The sequence below is a fragment of the Osmerus eperlanus genome, chromosome 16 (assembly GCF_963692335.1).
Source record: "Osmerus eperlanus chromosome 16, fOsmEpe2.1, whole genome shotgun sequence".
Taxonomy (NCBI): domain Eukaryota; kingdom Metazoa; phylum Chordata; class Actinopteri; order Osmeriformes; family Osmeridae; genus Osmerus; species Osmerus eperlanus.
Window position 1 is genome coordinate 7,075,129 of NC_085033.1, and position 21,286 is coordinate 7,096,414.

Below are 21,286 nucleotides of genomic sequence, written 5' to 3' on the forward strand. Positions count from 1 at the left end.
TACACGTTAAGTGAATAGCCCCAAGGGTTGTATGGTGATTCTGTATGGGCATATGCCTATATCTGAGCGCGTGTGTATGGGCATGCGTGTGAGCGTGTGTGTGTGCATATCCTCACGTGTGTGTGTACCTCCTGATGGCCACAGTGAGCGCCTCTGGGGAGCTGGCGCAGGGACAGATGACCTCTGGCTTCAGGCCCTTGCTCTGGAAGACGTTGAGGAAGGCGTCGCACGACGAGATCGACCCTGATGGAGAGAGAACGTCTCGTCTCACTGGCTGTGTGCGGCACCGACGCAAAGAACTTCTTCCGACATTCACCTTTTCTCTGGCCAAGTCACGAGTCAGTGTTCACGAGCGAATAGAACCCAACAGACAACAACCACTTCCTTATGACTCATCACATTGTTGTTTTGGATTATTCAATGCTGTTAGACGGTTTTGAGTTATAGGGTCTAGGGTCAGAGTTTGTCATATCGATGCTGCATGCCCTTAATTGGATCTGTTCAGATGATTTGTTGGCCAGCCAATTCTTTAGCTCTGCAGGCTTGTCAGGCAGTGTCGAGCAGACACACGATATACAATCAACGGCATTATTTATTGTGGATTCTCTTTGTGAAGCTCATTTCCTCAGGGGAGCATCAATTGAAGAACAACCGGTGCTGTTTTATTCGCTTGACGGTATCCTAGCGATGCAGAGAGGTAGTGTACGAATGGACTGCAGCAGTGTCAGCAGGAGTCAGATGGCTGAGCGGTTAGGGAATCGGGCTACTAATCAGGTTGCCGGTTGGATTCCCGGCTGTGCAAAATGACGTTGTGTCCTTGGGCAAGGCAATTCACCCTACTTGCCTCGGGGGGAATGTCCCTGTACTTACTGTAAGTCGCTCTGGATAAGAGCGTCTGCTAAATGACTAAATGTAAATGTGGTGTAGAGGTTGTGTGCGTTCTTACAGGGATTGGAGCCGTCGGCCACCACCAGCATGCGCAGGGAGCACAGGCTGATGTCCCTCTGGTCTCTGTGAGCCACCAAGGCCCAGTGCATGTCCCTGGACTTGACGCACGCCACCTTGGCTGAGGGACAGACAACATCACACACACACGGTTACTGAGCGCAGACACACGCCCCGCACACACGATGTTTGCATTTCAATACGTCATCTGCTGTAATGACACGCAGATGCAGCTTAACACTGCATATAGCAAAATTGGTCCAAATACAATACATGACTTACACTATAACATAAGTGTACATTGAATACGTTCCAACTAACGTTAAGTGCTCTGAAACACATTTGAAAGTGAATTTGATAGGATGCACTTTTCTACTTGGGCTTCTGTCAGGTGAGGATTGACTGTGTACCTTTGTACTGGCACACTTTCTGGATCCAGGAGAGAGGGTTGACCTTCATCAGGGAGTACGGTATGCTGATGACATGCATCATGTTCATCACACTCTGAAGGCGGAGACAGAACAGGTTGTGTAGAGGGCTGTGTCCCAGGGCTGGGTCCCAGCACTCACACACAACACTGACCCAACACTGATGTAGTGAAGGGACTTCAAACTCAACATAATAAATCACCTAATATTAATTTACACATTTAGCAGATGTTTTGATCCAAAGCAACATTCAGGGGGGATTTGAACCTCTTGGCCTGGAGTCTAACGCCCTGCTACTGAGCTATACCCATACCCACACCCATCTACCTGATATACACGTCCTGTGTAAATAAAAAATGCGCATGTCTACTGTCAGTCAGGGATGCTTTAGAGAGTATTCTGCCAATCGGTCCACTTTGACCAAGATAAAGAATACAGCAGCATGTTAGATTACTACATTAGATGCTATAGGTCGGATAGCAGGACAGTGTACTGTGGACACCAGGAACCAGGAGATGTGTTGCTCTCACCGTCAGAATGCCGTGCCACAAACCCACGTCCTTCTTGAAGTCTAATACATTCACTATGGTCTCAGCTGTAGACAAAGAGAGATAAGACGGTCAAAAGGGAGACACAGAGAGGGAGACAGAGAGACAGATAAAAGTGCGACACAACAAATGAACCATGTTGGTACGTGGCCATGCGAAACAACGCTTTCCTTAGTGCCAGTATGCAGTAGGTTTTCTTCTAGCCTACCTTCAGTATATCCACAGGACTGGGTGAGGGCCTGACAGTGTGTGAGTAGGGCTATCCTCATCACCGTGACTCCCAGCACACTTCCGTCCTTGCACGTCTTATACTGCAGGGAGACAGGTTCCAGCAACAGGTTAGGTCGCCACGGTCAAGAGATTATGTTCAATTCGCATTTCTTGTGAAAAAAACACACGTTAGTGTTGATTAAACAAAGCTGCGTGAAACTCATGGTCCAGCGCACATCAGTCTCCCTATGGTATCTTTCACACTTCCAGTGGTTTTTCAGAATAAAAGCCCAGAGACTGTCTGGATTGCCTGTCCAGCCTGATACATAACCACAACAAAATCAATGTCAGACTAAGACCCAACATGAAACCAACACAGGTCATTCTTCTGACTGGCACCCACAGTGGTTCACTAAGATGAATCATTACATAAATATGACATCTCCTTCGGTCCTAATGGAGAAAGAAGGAGCATCAGCACTCCAGATGGATTCTAACATTGATTTCTGTCTGCTGCCAGAAATGAAGGGACACAGGGAGAGATATCCTATGTTAGTTGATCATTAGAAAATCATTTAATAGATGTTTTATAGTCTATGTGTCTTAGAGGATCTAATGGACTAACTACATCTGAAGTGAAGGAGTAGGCATCATTTTTTATTCGGATAAGACAATAGAGCTAACACCCTAAACGTTTCAATAACAATTCCGTTTTTGCTTTCCTAGATTTCCTTCAGGAGAATTTCAGTACATAATTCACTTTGTAAATGGAAGGAACAGAAGGAGCAGGAGAGACCCGTGTTTGAACGATCTGTTCCTGCAGTCAGAGAAAGGTCTGCATCGTTTTGTTCTACGCCGTTCCCCTCCACCCACCATCCTTTTAATCCTTTCACAATCAAGCACGCAACCTCAGGTTCAATTACAGCTTGACACGCAAAGGGACACGAAGATGAATTAAACAAATCGCATCCAGATCACCGCATTGACCTGTCTGCAACGGAAAAGGAGACAGAATGTTCCATTACTAGGACACAATGGTCGGCAGAACCCATGGCCATGACACACAATAGCGACCAGGACAATGCAGTGTGCATACGGACATGCCTGCAGGGAGACAGCACACACACAACTGTTTAAAGGGCATAGGTGAGTGTGTAATACGGCTACTCAAGACTGATGGGCTGACAACACAGTAAGTTGAGTTGCAGGAGGAACACCTATCATACTCTTGATACATAAATCATCTGGATCAATAGAAAGAGATGTCCATCCATCACTGCTGTCAAGAAATGCTGTGAAACTCTGAAGAGGCTGACAAGACTGTCCCCGGACAAACTCTGAAGAGGCTGAGGAGACTGTCCCCGGACAAACTCTGAAGAGGCTGAGGAGACTGTCCCCGGACAAACTCTGAAGAGGCTGAGGAGACTGTCCCCGGACAAACTCTGAAGACGCTGAGGAGACTGTCCCCGGACAAACGACCGTGTCTGCTGGATACGTGTAACACCCTGAACTGTACCAGCAACCACATCCTTTAAAACGTTTTAAGATGCTCTAATGTTTAAATGTCATGTGATTAGACTTGGTCGACCTTGACCTGGCCAAGCAAGCACAATGCAAAAATTGAAAAGTAGCAACAACAACAAAAATAGGTGATGGCATGCACACACTGTTCACTCGTCATGCTGCAGAGATGTGATGTTACCTCGATGTAGGCTGTGTCGTTGTTTGCATCTTTGATATGAGGGAACCAGTCTCTGGGAGGCTTGGATAAGTGTTTGGACTCTGTTACAAACCACAGCAGCTTGGGCCAGCCTAGACAGACAGAAAAACAACAGTTTGTCCAAGTGGATGATGAACCAAAGAACCACAGGAAAGAATGCCAGAACAGGGCATACCAGAGTGCCCAAACTAACAATCAAAGTAATTACTTGACAGTTTTGCCAACATTGTTTATGTCAATTTTTTCTAGTTTTTTGAGGTAAACACTATCCTCAATGTCCCAACTATGACTCGTCATGCACTAGGTCTGTCCAGCAACTGGGCTTTTAACAAGACAGTAAGACGTGCAACAGGAGAGGAGACTACTGCAGCAGCTGAATGTTGAAAGCTATTGAATGGGAGGCGATTAAGCTTGGAAGATCAATGAGATGAGCACTCCCCTCTAATGAGTGTTCTTCTTACACACACACAAACACACACAATAACACTCTCTCAATCTCTGCTAAAAGAATAGCTAGCAAATAACTGGCGTCATGTTGCTATTTATATGACCATCACCATAGACCATGATGCACAGGCATTATTCAGAGGGGCTGTGTCGCTCTCTCTTCTCTCTGTCCCTGCTCATTCCCTATCAGTTTACACCGTTTAATGTCTCCCCTTTTCCCTTTTCCTTGCTCTATCCTTCACCCCACCCCCTCTCTGGGCCATACTGATCCCACACATCCTCTACAATCTGTCAGACTCTCCTGTACTGAAGCCAACCCCCTCTCCTATTCAATCCCCTTCCTCTGCCCAGCCTTCCATTCCAATAAGGCTTCCCATCTCTTCTGTTGACAGGAAAGGGGTAAATCCCCAAAGACCAGATGAAGCTAAAAACCTGGTCTATATCACTGCTGATACACGAGTATATTAGGGAAATAGAGTTCATCTGCAGAGATAAATGCTGCTGTTGATACTTTCCATTTAAAGCAGATTTCTCATTACATTAGCGCTTGATGTGTTGGCAAATCTCCCCATTCTCTTACGTATTAAAGACCTGTGAGGGTTGAAGGTGGTGTTGCAAAATGGAAAATAGGTTTCGGTGCTCTGGTGAGTACAGCACTGCTGGTGTGGGCCTAGGGACGTCCATGTCGAGTGTTTGGCTTCAAACATGCAACTGTGAGACACCAGCCTGAGATGCAGGACGTGAGTCACGCATCATCAGCACGCGGCGTAGGTCACCCAGGTGCGAAGGTCACGGAGGCTGACCTTTGAACTGGGGGATCTCCCCGGTGGGGCCTTTAGGGAGGCCTTTGTGACAGGCGTCACTGGTCAGCGCCACAGTAACACCACAGCTGCCCAGCAGGAAGCCAATCTGCTGACTTCCTGCGTCCTGGAGAGGAGGAGAAGAAGAAGAAAAAGACATGTATCTGTGCACAACATCACGTACAGTTCTATAAACAGACAGTGTTCGGGGTTGCTTTGACACACAACGCAGAACAAAACAACCACATTCCGTCCCTAAAGTTTCCATTCCATTCCTGATTCAATTAAAGTCAAAGAAAATGCCTCATATCCCATTAAAACAGCATGTTACAATATATGCAATGTGCTTTGTGCTCATTGAAGCCATGCATCATGATTATGTAAAATACACATAACATTTATCACCATGAGAGGCATGCTAAAACCCTCCATCTTAGATGTGATGTTTTATGACCTCTAAGTGTGCGTGTTCAGTTTAGGAAACATTATTCACTGATCTATTACCCCACTGTGGATATTAACGGGGACCCCTGCATCTCACACACAGACACGCACACACAAAAGAGGCAGCGCACGCACGCACACACATCCCTCTCCTCTCCAACCAGGAAGCGGAGCGTCTGGCTTACCTCCCCTCCCTCCTCATGTGTCGAACGTGCCGAGACAGTGTGTGGGAGGACTACGCCTGCACAGTCTGACATGGAGTAGTGTTACTAATAAAAGCAAGCCCTGTGAGCCCACGGGCCTGACATCACAGCCTCTCCCCTCTCCAGCCACAGTAGGGGCTTTCCTACCACTCACATCCGCGCTCTCTAGCTCTCTCTCCACTTCGTCCATCACATCTCTCCCATCTCTTTCGCTCTCTCGATTGTTTTCTCTCTCTCTCTCTCGATGTTATTTGACGCCCTCCCACCCTGTGTCCGTGCTCACACCAGACCCACCAGCTCTCGGGGCTGCCAGGCTGAATCAGCTGAAAACGGAATCAGCGGAAATAATACTAGAGCTAGGATGGAGGGAGACAGATGAGGAGATGGGGGGGGGGGGGGGTGCAGAACAGAGGGGGAGGGGATGGAAAGGGTTCGAAAGAGAGGCGGGACAAAGTGAGAATGTAGAGAGAGAGAGTGCGAGAAAGAGAGAGACAGAGAGAGAGAGGGTGTGATTGTACACCCCTATGGGGAGGTGACAGTTGGTGGTGGGGAGAGAAGGCTACTGTTGATGTGTCACTATGGGAACTCCTTGACAGTCTGAACGGCTCAATCACACACACACACACCTCTGACAGATAGTCTCCCCGGGTGAAATCACAAACGCAACAGCAACTTTGGGTTGGCGTGTCCTTTCCTAGGAACGGAACGTTTGCAGTGTGAGCGAGACGGCAAGATGTTCGTCGATGGAGGAGGGAGAGACATGAACAGGGGGAGTGTGAGTCAGTAACTGAGTGCAGGGAGAGAGGGAAAGAGAGAGAGCAAGAGCGAGAGAGAGAGAGAGAGAGAGAGAGAGAGAGAGAGAGAGAGAGAGAGAGAGAGAGAGAGAGAGAGAGAGAGAGAGAGAGAGAGAGAGAGAGCGGGGGGGGAAGAGGGAGAGACAACTTCAAAGTCCTTTCTCTAACAATGCCTATAAGATCCAGATGTGTGTGAGTCAAAGCCCGGTCTTATATCTCAACCTAGCTGCCTCTGAGGTATGACAGTATGACAGCTGGCTCCACGCTGACCCCACAAAGCCAATCCCCCCCTTTACAGAAGCCGTCTTTAGTCGGTCCTCCACTGTGAGTAAAAACCCAGGCTGTATCAAAGTCAGGAAACTGACACACTCACTTGTTGAAGTGTTAAAAGTTGTGTGGATCTTTGTGATGCAGGTAGACTATGATTGTGTCCAGTCTTTGAAGCACATTTTCAAATCCCCCCTGCCTGCTCTGCTCGCTGTTTGCCACAGGCATCCAGTTCTGATGTGCACAGCTGCGGGAGATATCTGTGTGTGTGTGTGTGTGTGTCTGTCTCCCTTTTGTCATACTCTTTATCCTTATGGGCTTAGATGAATGTGGTTTTTTTTTACTTGTGTGTACGTGTTTCTCTTTCGCTTACACAGTTCTTCTTTGTGTTAGCAGCTAGCACATCACACACCAGTGCACTGTTGTTATCTAGATGTCCTCCGCTAACTCCCCATCCTCCATGACTTTGGGCCTTGATCTGCTGGTCCACTGAGCTGCTCCCTGATTGGGCCTGGCTCAACCATGGACGTGAGTCCTCTGCCTGGTGGAACTTCAATTCCCAAAAAGCCATTCCCAAACTGACTCAAGTATGTCGGCATCAAAGTTCTCCAACTGAAGTCGAACTTTAAAATACAGTACCTAGTTAAGAAGATGTGCAAAGAGGTGCACAAAAAGAGTGTTTTCTTGTTATTTGCTAATTAAACCCTTAAAAGACAGTCATTGTTTAATTTCTCAATTTCTCCTGCCTGCCATCTAATCACAAGAATCCAGAGATTACCGTGGAAAATACAATAACAGTAGATAACTGTAGATGTTACCTTTCTGGTGAGCGGCACTTCGATTGGCACAGGGACAACTTCGGCCAGGAGACAGCCGTAGAAGGCAACCATGAAGGCAGCAGGGTCGTTATTGGGAAAGACCAAGGCCACCTGGGGGAAAACATGATCAGAAACACAGAACAGGAACTGTTATATGTTAACATATAAACAGTCTACAATACATGACACCCACTACACAAAAGTAAGTAAATGCCAGCAGAAATGTAATTGGCTACAAGTTTTGTAGAGCTAAAGTGTTATCAGAAACATGTTCCTGGAATTACACAAGGGACCAGAATAATGAAGGGAGGGAATGGACCAGCGAATGGAATCTTTTCAATTCTGTTAGCTGCTTTTGGTGCTAAAATGAAGCCAAAATATAGTACATATTTTATCATTTGTTAAAAAAAAAGTTGCAAATAATCCAGCAAGATAATGTTATGTTGTGAGCTGGTGACTCAGCTCTTTGAAAGAGAGAGGGCTCTATTCATCCAGTGAAAGATGATTATTGATGTCTTAACACTACCCTGTAGACTAGAGATCTCCCCCTCCCCTCCCCCTCCCTCCCTCTCTTTCTCTTTCTCACTCACTCTCTCTCACTCTCACTCTCTCTATCCCCTCTTTCTTTTGGCATCACTTTCCAACCCTCTGTCACTCTCCCTCAGAAAATCCACACTTTCTCTCCCTCTCACTAGCTCGCTCACTTGTTACCTTGCTGTCACTCTCTCTCCCTTCCTCAGATAACAGCTGATGGTATCTTCCCCAGACACTTTCAACTGCCTAATGCAGCCTGCCAGCCAGCCTCAACCCAAGCCTCGGCCCCAACCTCGGCCCTAGCCCCAGCCTCGGCCCTAGCCCCAGCCTCGGCCGAACAGATAGTCGTATCTCAACAACAGAAGCTTCAGCTGAGGGATTAAGATCAGAATATCACAACACTTTCACAAAGGAGCACGTCATTCTTGTTGTCTATGTTGTTTCAACGTATTGACTGAAACTGGAGTGAATGGATCTACTTTGACTGGATCCTGGCATCATGTGGATACTGTTATCTTGTACTGAAACATGTTGGATCAAATGTGGCCCCGGTTTCATGCAGGGAGTGATAACAGGGAAACGTAGTTTTAAGTGCCGTTAATAGCTCCCATATTGGACTACAACGTCTGGAGGTGAACCTAAGTGCACCTGGATGAATGTAACACGGTATCCTATTAGATCAGTTGGCTAACGTAGACTTAACAAGGGATCTGGTTTCTGTACAGTAGAGAGGCTAATGTTCAATAATGGTGCTGTACACCATCGTGGGTGGCTCAGTGTCTGAGGAGGGTACACAGAATGTCAGGGCTGTGGGTTTGATTCCCACTGGAACCATGTTCCCCAAAGAGTCTGGAGGACTTCTGTTTGATTTACGCTATACAATACATATATGATGTTACAGTCACTGTCATTGTAATACGGAACAGTTAAGAAGATTAAGAACGTGAAATATCTTGATTTGAGTTTTAGGAGTTTCATGGATGAAATAGCCAAGTTGTTCTTGAATACTTTCTTAACCTGCGGTCTGTGCTGTTGGTTATTTGCAGCACCTCCAGTACGTTACTGTATCTGGGAACTAATTAGTCTTTCATCAATGTCACACTGCTAAATCCCTTTTCACTTAAAAAAAAAAATTCTCTGCACTGTGACTGTGAAGTTAAAGGAAGTAAAAAGGTCCTTTTAAATAAAATCTCTTATGTGGATTATTATTGCCTCATGAAATCCATGCATAAAAGAGTCTACTTAAAGCTACTTTCTAATTTACAGTGAGGAAAAATAATCTGTACATTAATTGAAACGCTCGTCGAGGAGTAAATATCGGCGGAGCGCCAACCCTTTGAGGTAATTTCCTCCACCAGGGCAAAGGGGAATAAACCTACCGAGATGAAAAGAGGGGGGAAAAGATTATTCCCCAAACGAGGAAGTGAAGGAGACTGAAGTCCGTGAGTAACTGTACGTTCAGTATCCGATGGCAGAGAAGAGTGGTTCGATACTCACTGTCATGTTTCTTCATGACAGCCCACTTTTAGCGACTCAAAGCACGCGGAGGGGTTGTGAAAATGGATACTGTAGCATTAGGTAACAATTACTCTGACAAGATGTACATTTTTGTGTTGCACTGTACATGAGTTAGAGCTTTGTAAAGACCCTCAATCTATGTGGTCAAAGGTTGATAAGGTTGTGATCCAGGTTTCAGACTTACTATATGATAACGCACTGCAACTCACACTAATCACTGTGACAGTCATGTTGGATAGTATTTTTCCACACAGTCAAAAACACAAAATCCCAGGAGGCCATATTGGGCTGAGTGCAGAGAGGATTAGGCCTGGTTCTACCTGTGGTCCTGGTGTGGACATGATGCTACAGTACTACTAACTTGTAATACAAACCTGGGTCATTCATTTAATTCCTTACTTTGTCCCTCTTTCCTTCGCTTTGTCATTCAGTCACTCTCTAAATCACTTCATTCCTCCTTCATCCATCTCTCCTTCATCCATTCCTCACCTTTCCCTGATCACTAACTCCTCCCTTTTACTCCTTCTTTTCCTTCCAACATTACATACATACAGTATATCCCCCCTCCGCATCACCCTCCCTCTTTATTTCATACATTTGATCCATCCTGCATCCTCCTCCATCATCTCCCTCCATTCATGCCCCACTCACCCTGTCTCCAGGTCTGAGCATAGGCTCCTGCTTGGAGCCCAGTTTGTGGAGGATGTTGTAGGCCACCTTCATGCTCCTGGACCACAGTTTACCTGAAGGACACAAACCAGAAGCTTGCGTTACCACACCTGCGAAGAAGCAAACATGGCTGCCTGCTTACATTTGATGCAGTATTTGTCACTGCAAACAGACACTCTCGCCTGATTCTTCTACCTGAGTATGTATGGCTTCTGGTACTTTTCTCCTTTCTTGTTAGTAAGTATGTACTTGTGCACTTTAGAAGCTAGTGAGATGGATTGTGGAGTCTTCCTCTGGCTGAACATGCTACATGTTTATATCCATAAGGAGGAGAGCACAAGTCCATACTTAGATAGAGGAGAAATGGGAAACGACTTTGAAGAAAGAGAAGACCACACATCAAAGAATAGTACAGGAAGTAATAAAGATAACATTCTACACTGCTGGAGTGGGTGTACAGTATATTCAAAAAGTATACTATTACATAGTTGGTAATAATCTTTTCTTGTATTTCCAGTATCATTGGACAGCAATTTGGACCTTTATTTTGAACTCATTTTGTGCAACCTTTCTCCACCGAGAGAACATTTTCAAATTCCAGTCCTATTCCAAACAGACTTAATAATCTTATAGTGGTGGAGTATCATATGAAATATTAATTTCCAATGAGGAGAGCAGAGAAATCTTGCAGATCCAAAAAATATCTGTGACCAATCTGCCGGCACACTGCTATGTTCAGCTGTTTGAGCCATCCCAGTTCATGAACGTAGGTGTTAACATTCATGAAAATTAACAAACTTAAACCTCTTCATCCATTTCACTTATATAATACAGAAGAACTCAAGGGCAAAATGACCTTATGGTACTGTAAGGTATTTCTGTACAGTGAATACACATACTGAAGATTTTGACTGAAGAAGAGTCTACACTGATTCTACTGAACTGTGGCATGAACAGAGTGCTACTGTTTAACCAGCACCATGGAGAAAGCATACTGTTCCAAGGAAGCTGACTCTATTCCCTTTGTGATAGCTTAGTATCTGTACAACAGAAACACACAACATCATCATGACCTTGATTGTTAGATGAAGTTTCGGGTTGGGGGCTGAGGCTTGGCTAATGAGCTCACATGAGTCACTGCAGCTAATATTAGACTGATGTGGATAATATCACCGAGATACTATACAATGTTCCAAGATCACGTAAGTAACTTTGACTGATCTCATAACACAGAAAATCACAAACGCAATTAAGGGTTGGGTTCAGCGGTAAATGAGAAATGTCTGCATTGGCTGTGAAGATACTGTATCTATCCATCTCGCGTTGACACACATCAGATACAATTATTCTAATTGGTATTGTGATGTGCTCAATATTGCATATTAATATTCAATATTGAATTTGATGCCCCTGGATGACTTAACCTTAATGAAATGTGTGTGCTAAAATCTGTTTCTGTCATGTTGAAAAGTGTTGTCAATGTCAGTGGCCAAACAATAACACTCTGATATACTTTACGACACTGAGAAAACATTAAAAAAAGAAATCCTATCTATATTTCAAAGCTTTCACACTTGAGTTTAATTTGATGTTGCAAACAAAACAACTTTGTCTTTGTCAAGCAACATCAAAGGAGACACTAGAGGAATGAAAGGAGAGAGCGAAGGAGAAGGAGGAGAGGAAGGAAGGAGGGCGACCTGAGGACAGGGAACATCTAGTTTCAAATAAAGATTCATCACTGCACACAGGCGTTGTTCACACATAAACACACACACACACACGCACACACCACACGCACACACCACACGCACACGTCTCACCCTGTCTCTTCCCTGTACTTCTCTCTCTCTCTGCTGACGTTCCTGGGTGCAGACTGACAACATTTCACAGTCTGGTGAGCCCCCATATCAGCCTCCTCAGTTTACAAATCAATATGTTCACACACATACACACTCACACATGTGTGCGACACACACACATGCATGTACCCTTCTCTTGGTGTGAACGTTCATTTGAACTGATGTATAGCTCTGGTCTGTAGGAGGCACAGATAACATATTACTGTCTAGTTATACTGTATCTATGTGTTGGTTACAATGTGTATGTGTGTGTTTATGCAAGGTGTGTGTGTACATGTGTGTACGTGTGTGTGTGTACGTGTATTGATGTACGTCTGTGTGAAATTGTGTGTTTAAAATGTGCAATTTCATTCCCCCAGCTACAAAGAGGATCTCCAGTTCCAAATGAATCAGCTCCACTGAAGCAGAGCTTTTCTCTCTGAGTCATTCTGCACCCCTATGGACCTGAAAACATCTTGAGGTGGGACTTGGGAGAGAAATAACTTCACCGTGAGAAAGCACATGTCTGAAGCTATTCTGAAATAATGCTGTTGAAACTCCCCAACTGTATCGCATCTAGTCGACCAATGGGAGCGAACTGGTTTTCTGTTTCAGATTTCAACAGATTACATTACACTTCACTGCGAGACTTCAAATAGGCAGACGTTGCGCTCCATTTTGACAAGTTCTCTTGCAAGAAAAGTACATTTAAACAATAAATCACTACATGGAAAAGTAAAAAAGTACTGATACACTTTCTTACATGGATAGAAAAAACAACATTTGTATTTTTTTACAATTCTTTTACAATTTTAATTAGTTCAGTACAAATTATTATTTTCTGGCTGCTATTAAATGAATGACGAGCAACAAGGTTTCTTTGGGTGATTGGGTGACTCCTTGCGGTTTTGTAAAGAGGTATTATTTCAAAGAACAATACTGAGTGGCTACCAGCAGGTGACCGAAGAATCAGAACTCTACTGCTGCACTACAACAGCCTCTAGTCTAACAGTCACATCCACTCTAAACATGTAGCCAGTCCTCTAGATGGAGGATGGCGCAACAGCAGAGCCGACAGCAGAGGGCCTGTCTCCCCCTTACCGTAGGTGAGGATGTAGAGAGGCTTTCCATTGGTGTCCATAGTGGTGAGACAGGGGGCTTTGGGAGAGATGGTGCCCCACCTCTGCAGGGCGGCCTCTAGCGACGGGGGCCAGTTGGTGACCACCCCCAACTGCTCCCCCCTCATGGAGATCATCTGAGCCCCCTCTGGCTTGGGCAGGTTGGGGTCTGGTTGCTGGACTGTGGAGAGGACACAGCACCCAGGTCACGCCATCACACTCATGGGTCGGGTGAGGTGGAGGGTATCGTGTTTGACACCAGAAGGGCTCATTCTATTCCCCAGGATTAAGGTGCATTATTGAGCAAGGCCAAGTATGACTTTAGGTATGGTACTTGAAGTATGACATTGGGTCACTGTGGAGAATCTTCAGCGCGTAGTCATTGTATATGATTACATTTATGTTAGAGCTATAATTGTTATAATACGCGCATCGGAGGAAAGGGATGGATGTGCATCTCCTACCCTCTAAAAGTTCTTCAAAGTCATCAACGAAGAATTCTCTTAAAGGAGGCCGTTTGGGTCTCTTCAGGGTGTTGACTAGCTGCTGGATCTTGGCGGATACTCTGCTACTGACTGGGACACCTGTACACACACACGCACACACACACAAACACGGGCACAAACACACACACTTAAAAAGACAACTTCACAGGATATCTACATCACAAACGCTGCTATCCGAATGGGAATGACAAGACCACTTTTCTGCTGCTTTGCCACTTAGACAGAGACCAGACAAGCACGCTTCACTGGGCAATATGCAAAGTACACCCGCTGAGAGACCAGAGTGGTCCCTGTCTCAAATCTCTGCTTTTGTCCCAGCTGCACATGTTCTTGTTAGTGGAGAAAGTCCGTAGGAAATACACAACTGTCTCTCAACGTGTCACTTTGCGAGGCAAGGAGGATCGGCAAAGTGTTTTTTATCGGGGTCTTTGTTCTAAAGACAACCAAAATTGAACACTCAAATGTTTTCTAGACATTTAAACCTGTCCCATAACAAGCATCAACCCCACACGGATAAACATCCAAACCCAAACAGCTAAGGGTGAAAGAATATGTCTAGAATGAATCTGGCTCTGCCATGAGATTAAATAACACCGCAAGCAACCTACCCTTTACACATCTAAATACAAAACATACATAGTACAGCGTTTAAACTCATTATGTACTTTGACATTTGGAGCAGAAGCTAAGTTCCCTCTGTTATAAGTTTCCTCATGTCTAATAACCCAGTAAACCTTGCCTGTAAAGTCTCTAACTTGATCTATCAAGCAGATTTTGTGGTGTGTTTGAAAAAAATCTATTCCTCAATGGTATCGATTGAAGCATGCGATGAACACTTTCATCTGCTCGACAATGTTTTTCTCATGGGGAGCAATCAAACAGCAGTGAAACATCCAACATGTAAATTGGCGTTCTCCAATATTTCAGTTCTGTTCAAACATAGGATATCACAAACATAAGAAATCACAAAAAGGGGTTCATGTCAGCGATCCAATCTTTACATGCCGCTCCCCAAAGGGTTTGTCTCCCTTCTGATGAGTCACAGCTTTCAGAAGCGCCGGGGAACAGAACTTTACATGAAGATAAACTCAGTGAGCAGAGGAGGCTCAATATATCCGTCCCTATTAAAAGTCCTTCCTGTCACTGAATCACAGGTACAGTCATGCGCCGCTAAAATCCATTATTTATTCAGCACGAATAGAAGTTCCATTCACAAGATGTGGGATTCATAACATATAGGACTCTTTTATTTGAAACACAAATAGACAGACACACACATCCACTCACACACGCATCCACTCACACACACATCCACTCACACACACATCCACTCACACACACATCCACTCACACTCACTTCCACACCTCCACCTACCGTCTCCAGTCTCCATGAGCTCTGCGTTGCCGTACTTGGGCACGGGGCGGTTGGGGACCGTGTTGGAGGAAACCTGGGGTCTCTCCATCAGGATGGAGTCTGTGGTGTTGGTGTAGCCGGTCACATCTGGGGGGGCAGAGTGGTTCTCTGGGATGTGAGAGGCAAGGTGGAGGGAATAGCCTAGTTAGTTACCCCCCCTCTCCTGCTAACCCTACGGTCAACCACACGAAGGACAGGCGACAGAAAGGAAGCCCACAGCCAAGCCAACAAGCAAGCAGGTCAAAAAAGGGAGGGCTGGGGTTAGGGGAGGTTGCAAGAATGGGTGTGTGTTGAGACGGGTGTGTGTGAGATGTGTGTGAAATAGAAAATGAGTGCATACCGTAGGTGTATGTGTGTATATGGGTTCAAGGGGGTAAGTCAGGGATTCAAAAAAAGGAGAGGTACAAGCTGTTTTTCAGTCATTCGTGCAAATCATTTTCACCCAAGGCAAGAGAAACAAGAGAAACAAGAACCTTATTTCAAAGTTGACATGAAGGACTGTTTACAATAACATCATTTTTAATATTTGAGTAGGTTCTTCAAAGAACTATTTATATGAGCTGATATCGGATAGTGTCATTCAAGAGCTCTTTGTGTCTTCTTTTAAAAATATTTTTGGGAAAACAGATTTTTGGTTTCTGGAGATACATCATGTACCTCCTCTGTGGAAAAAAAGCTCCAAGCCAACAAAAGGTCCCAAAGGACCATGTCTATGTGTGATAAACATTGAAACATGAACTACCCGAAATCACACCAATGTCAAGCATGTAGAGAGCACTGTGAGGAACGCTCAGACACAAGTTGTCCATGCGCACAGCTGCCAGTCAAAAGGAGGCTCGTCCCAAGGCCTCCCTGCCACTCAAAAAGTAATTAGGTCCACCAGTAGCAGATTTGATGCCCTTCACAGAATTCAGTTTGGAAGTTCCGCCTCCTCAATCCCCAGTCCGTAATTCCACACCCACACATGATTCAACATGGCATAATTGATGCAATGCTTCCGCCGCTTTAAAAAGGCTTCCCACATGTGACAGCTTTCCCTCACTGTGAAGGAGATATTTTGTCAGAGGCACCCACACCGTTTTCCTGATGTTTTCATGTGCCAGATGTATTTGAGAATTCCAATTAAGCTGTAAAATCAACTGTTTCTTCTCTTCTCATGGGTCTCATCAAAAGGTTGTTGTTTTTTCTACCCTCCGTGGTTAGCTTCGACTTCCTGTGAGTTGGTGGCGCGTGAAATCCGACACAGGGAATCTGAAGGAGGCACTTCACATTCCGCTGCGTGTCTCAGCCTCAACTTGAGCGGCTTCGACACCGACCACGTTGCACCTTTATTCGAAGAAAACCCTCGAGAGTGCTTGAATTCAATGTTGAAAATCTCCACCAAGAATTGGTCCTATCCAGACACGCCACCTGCCATGCCACCCCTAAAACCTTAAGTAAACTCCAACGCAGTAATGAGATGCAGCCCTAAAACCTCCCACTTAGCTGCCCACTGAAGGCACTGGGCTGATTAAAGTACCACAAACTCAAGTGGATCAAACACCATAGCACCACATAACATAGACAAGCTGCATGTAGGACTGATGTTATACGGAATAACCTTATGGCTCTCTCACACTACCACGGTCAGTAACTGCTTATGTAACTGCATAAAATAGCATGCCAGATAGAGATCTTTAATGCCTTCATATTTAAGATGGGCAGAGGGACAGACTAGGTCGGTCGGCCTAAAAGATAAAGACGACCTGACCTGTATATCAATTGTACTTCACAGCTACAATACTACCTGCTACTGTACTGGAATACTGATGGCTGGGGTCTGTGATCCCAGAGCACAAGGGCAAAAGCTGGTTTCGGAATCAATGCATCTCCATCCTTAACCCGGACTAAGAAGCAGACTATTCTTCAACTGTGTAGGCCAATAACCTGAAACCTTGTCACTGTTCTTCTCTGACTTTCTCAGTCTTTAAGCGCTGCGAATTCCAGTAACATCTGCAGTATGATGGTGACTACTGCAGTCACTGCGGCTATCGTATAGACTGCAAACCTGATTGCTGTACATCACGCTTGGGAAGACGTCCAGAATGGTGTTAGTGGAGCCAGTCGCTTTCTATGACGTTGATGAATGGTTGATTGACGGTCTGTAATGAACCTATTGTTGTCTTGAATGCACCTTTCCCTCCCCCCCAGGGGCTTGTTTAATGCTTGGAAACCATTAGACACACAAGGAAGGAGCTACTCTAGATAATCAGACTGACTCTGAAACACAGTAGTGAGTTTCGAATAAGACCTGCGCACACATTGCAGTATTTCTTCCTCTGCTGGTTCGGTACTCTCTGTAATAGGACCCAAAGAAGTTTGTGAAAAAGGCAATAGGATTGAACACCGCGTCCAGCAATGGGTTTATTCATAACAGAACCATCACTGGACAGTTTAAAGAAGAAGAAGTTCTTAAAGTCACAATATTCATTCTGCCATCATAAGGATGCTGTATGGACCATGGAAGAAAAGCTGCGGTCAATGCGAGAGATGGTAGGAGCTGGAATGGTGAGGTCTCTAGAAGCTGATGTACCACACATTCCACTCAGCCATCTGCTCTGTTTCAAACATAAAAAGCGTTTTGGAACATAAGACCGTCTTCAAGCCTGGCAAATAAATGAACACATTATTGGATCAATAAATCACGTTTCAGAGCGTGACCGTGACAGGAAGAAAATACGGGCATACAGAGGGCTATCTAGCCTCCCGGAATGGATCTGCTCACATTCTGGAACAGCATTATGGGTGCTCTGCTTCTCTATTCACACGCACGAAAGCACAGCAGCGAGACACACACTCTGATAAACCCATGCAACCACAGCAATCATTAGCCGATGCTATCCGAAGGTTAGCATCCCATTGCTTTAGATGTTATCATTCAGCAGAGCTAGGCGGGGGAAACCGTCTTCAACGCACACTCACACAGCACATGGAGGTGCGGGGTACAGGGCAAAACATGTCAAAAGGGGTGCACACACTACACTGCATGACCTCCTGCACCGAGACAATGAGATACTGACCATCTGACGCAGCGCGCTGCCAGCCGTGCTCCGCTCCAAACTCACAGGAGCGCCGCGGCCCTCCTGAGCTGCCATTCTCTACCTTTGGCCCTGGCTTAGCTCTCCTCTTCAGAGAGAGGTGAGCAATGGGGCCTGCATGAGGAGGACGGGAGGAGGAAGACCAGAGCATTTTCAAAATCACCCTGGTCACAATTGGAAGCCACCACACCATGCCTGAACCACAGCGCCATAGCCGAATGTAGATAGAGCCAAGGGTAGAGCCCTGTGGCACACACCTCGGTCAAATAGTATTTTTAAATCTTCATGCTGGATTGAGTTTGCAACGGCGGGGAGTCGCCGATGGCATGGCGAAGTCCTGCCCCCGGCAGTCTCGTCAATCAAATGCTTGAAGTGTTTGAAAATGTTTCAAATACTATTTGAGCCTGCTTTGCTGGGTCTTGAAAAAAAGAGATGTGTGTGGAGGGTGTGGGGGGGGGGGGTGGATGAGGGACAGGATAAGCAGAGAGAGGGCAAAGCAACTTATCTACACGGGCAGGCCGAAGCATATTGATGGGGGTTGAGGGGTAGGAGGATGGAGGTTGGAATGAGGTGGAGATAGAGAAATGTTTTTCCTTGAGCTTGTTTTGAAGCCTGCTCAAACACACAGACATTGGGGAACTGGTTTGTTTTGGCATGAAATGGGCACAAGGGGGGAAACAGATCTGTGACCTTGACATACACACACACGCACACACAACACAGATGTACACAAACACACACCTTCAGGAAAGAAAGGATATCCTTTTAAATATAGTCTAAAAAAGGCGCCACTCAAATACCACAGCCAGTCTAGTAGTATTACAGAGTCACACAAACACACCGTGCCAAATATTCTGTGGCTGATGACAAAAAGCCCGCCGCATGTGTTCGCTATGCTACAGTATGTTTGAATCGATTAATCTGTCATGGGTACACCTTGCAACATCAAAGGAGCGGGGTGTTACCTGCATGTACCTGGAGGGGAAAACAGATGAACTGGAACAATAACAACACTTTGTTGTCAGACAACGACATATACGGGAACTTGCACAAAAAAAGCTACAGTAAGCTGTTGCATGTTACTATGTAAACCATAGGGATTGGTTTCCTGGAGTTACAGAGATCCTAATACTTTATTAGAGATCCTCCCTTGAAAGTTTGAACTTCTCCCTCCTGACCTTCAATCCACCGTAAGTGAGATAAAGTGTGAGTATCCTCTTCTAACTGTGCCGATGGACAAAACTACATCAATCAGCATGTAGGGTGTCACACCCTGAGTGACTGATTAAAACCCTGACTGACAGCTGATGGCAGGAAAATTAAAATAACTATCAAAACTGTAGGGTTTAGCAGTTGTCCTTACTCAAGTATGGGGGAGGCTGGGTTTTCCAGGTGTGACTAGATGACAACATTGTTCGTGTTTTGGTAACACAACCTTCAACTGCCCCTTCACCACACCGTGCCTTCCTATACTTTTGTGAAAAATGAACACTTTAAAACGACTGAAATACGGAGCTATTACTCGGTTTTACGATAGGATTTGCTATGTAGCTACATGCATGTTAATGTCACCTTAATGTGAAGCCAACTTTAAGTATTTTGTTAAACGTTGCTGCTTTCTATTACAGCAAATGGCCAGTAACTCTACCCAGCTTAGCATACAGGGAATGAGAGTCAGTGGGACCAGTCCAAACAACACAACAACACCTCCACAGCTCAGTAACCAAGCAGCTGGCAGCGAGCTGACTACACCTGGTAGGGGTTCTGTGCCTGCCTGGGAGAGTGTGTATGTGTGTGTGTTTAGGAATCCATGCATTGCCATCTTGGGCCAGTTTCAAACTGTGTCAGCATGAAAAACAACTGAAGCAGTGCTTCTCCAATAACAGTAAGCCGAACACAGTGTTATTTGTGAAAACGGCATACAAAATCCTTAGTTTCAACTCAATCGAAAACTGAGAAGATCCTAAACTATTGTGATCTCGAACGTTTCGGCAAGTGGGAGCTGGTACTTGTGATGTTTTGGAGAACACAAGTCAGGCAGGATGTTTTTCTGTGATGTGACAGCAAGCATGCGCTTGGGCTGCATGCCTCGGGGAAGTGACTCCAGTGACGGGGAGGAAGAGAGTGGGTGAGGGCGATCAAAAGCAGGACACGAAACACACATGTAAACAAACAACATTGACCCAGATGTGATGTAAACGCACACACTTCACACTTAGACACGCCTGCGCACATACACCACAAACAGGCACACGGCATGTTACACTTGAATTACCACCCCCACTCCACCTTAACAAAACACCATGCTACCACACTCCTCACTTATCCCCCACAATCCCTCACATCCCCCACACACCCACCCACCCCTACCCCTCACATATGCCCTCTCACCCGCCCCTACCTCCACCCCTGGCTCTCACACACACACACACACACACACACACACACACCCCTGCACCCCAGCAGCAGGGCATGGTGTGCTTGTCGTCTGGCCTACCTGACTTGGAGAGGTGAGCGTGGGCCATGACGTCGGCCAGCCGGCTGGCAGCCCCGCTGCCCCCGCTGTGTGTGGAGGAGGAGGAGGTGGTGGAGGAGGTGGTGGAGCCGTGGATGGCCCGGCTGATCCAGTGCTCCATGTTGATGCTGCCCTCCTGGCTGGAGGTGGGGGTGCCGTTGGCCGGGCCCGAGCCCTCGCCCTCGGAGCCCGACGAAGTGTCTGTGTAGGGGGAGAAGAGAGTGATGTGGGGGGGAGAGAGGAGGCGGGGGAGGAGGTTGAGGTAAGGGAGGAGGGGGGGGGGGTATAGAGAGGGAGGGAGGGGGTGAGTGGGGAAAGAGAGAGAAAGCCTGGTCAGAGAAAGAGGTCCTGTCTCAATGCATAAAGTCTCCCTCTCTCACTATCTCTGTCTCTGTCTCTCACAGACACACACACACACACACAGCTGCCTAATTCTGCCAGCACCAGACCTTTGCACAACAAATACAGACTAT

General features: G+C 45.9%; 1 protein-coding gene across 14 annotated transcripts in view; it reads right to left on the reverse strand.

Annotated features, from left to right (window-relative positions):
- The window catches only part of dip2ca (disco-interacting protein 2 homolog Ca), a 108,976-nt gene that overhangs the window by 20,897 nt on the left and 66,793 nt on the right, over window positions 1-21,286 (reverse strand). For 6 of the 14 annotated variants that reach the window (XM_062482222.1, XM_062482216.1, XM_062482212.1 and 3 more), the window contains 13 exons: window positions 20,796-21,014; window positions 15,183-15,329; window positions 13,766-13,885; window positions 13,285-13,482; window positions 10,328-10,419; window positions 7,625-7,735; window positions 5,102-5,225; window positions 3,834-3,943; window positions 2,130-2,232; window positions 1,904-1,968; window positions 1,356-1,449; window positions 947-1,066; window positions 117-243 (listed from right to left, as the gene is read on the reverse strand). In XM_062482222.1, coding sequence (XP_062338206.1) covers window positions 117-243; window positions 947-1,066; window positions 1,356-1,449; window positions 1,904-1,968; window positions 2,130-2,232; window positions 3,834-3,943; window positions 5,102-5,225; window positions 7,625-7,735; window positions 10,328-10,419; window positions 13,285-13,482; window positions 13,766-13,885; window positions 15,183-15,329; window positions 20,796-21,014 — 1,630 coding nt within the window. Of the gene's footprint in view, window positions 1-116; window positions 244-946; window positions 1,067-1,355; window positions 1,450-1,903; window positions 1,969-2,129; window positions 2,233-3,833; window positions 3,944-5,101; window positions 5,226-7,624; window positions 7,736-10,327; window positions 10,420-13,284; window positions 13,483-13,765; window positions 13,886-15,182; window positions 15,330-18,280; window positions 18,504-20,795; window positions 21,015-21,286 lie in introns of those variants that run through there. The other 8 variants (XM_062482221.1, XM_062482220.1, XM_062482214.1 and 5 more) reach the window with 4 other exon arrangements.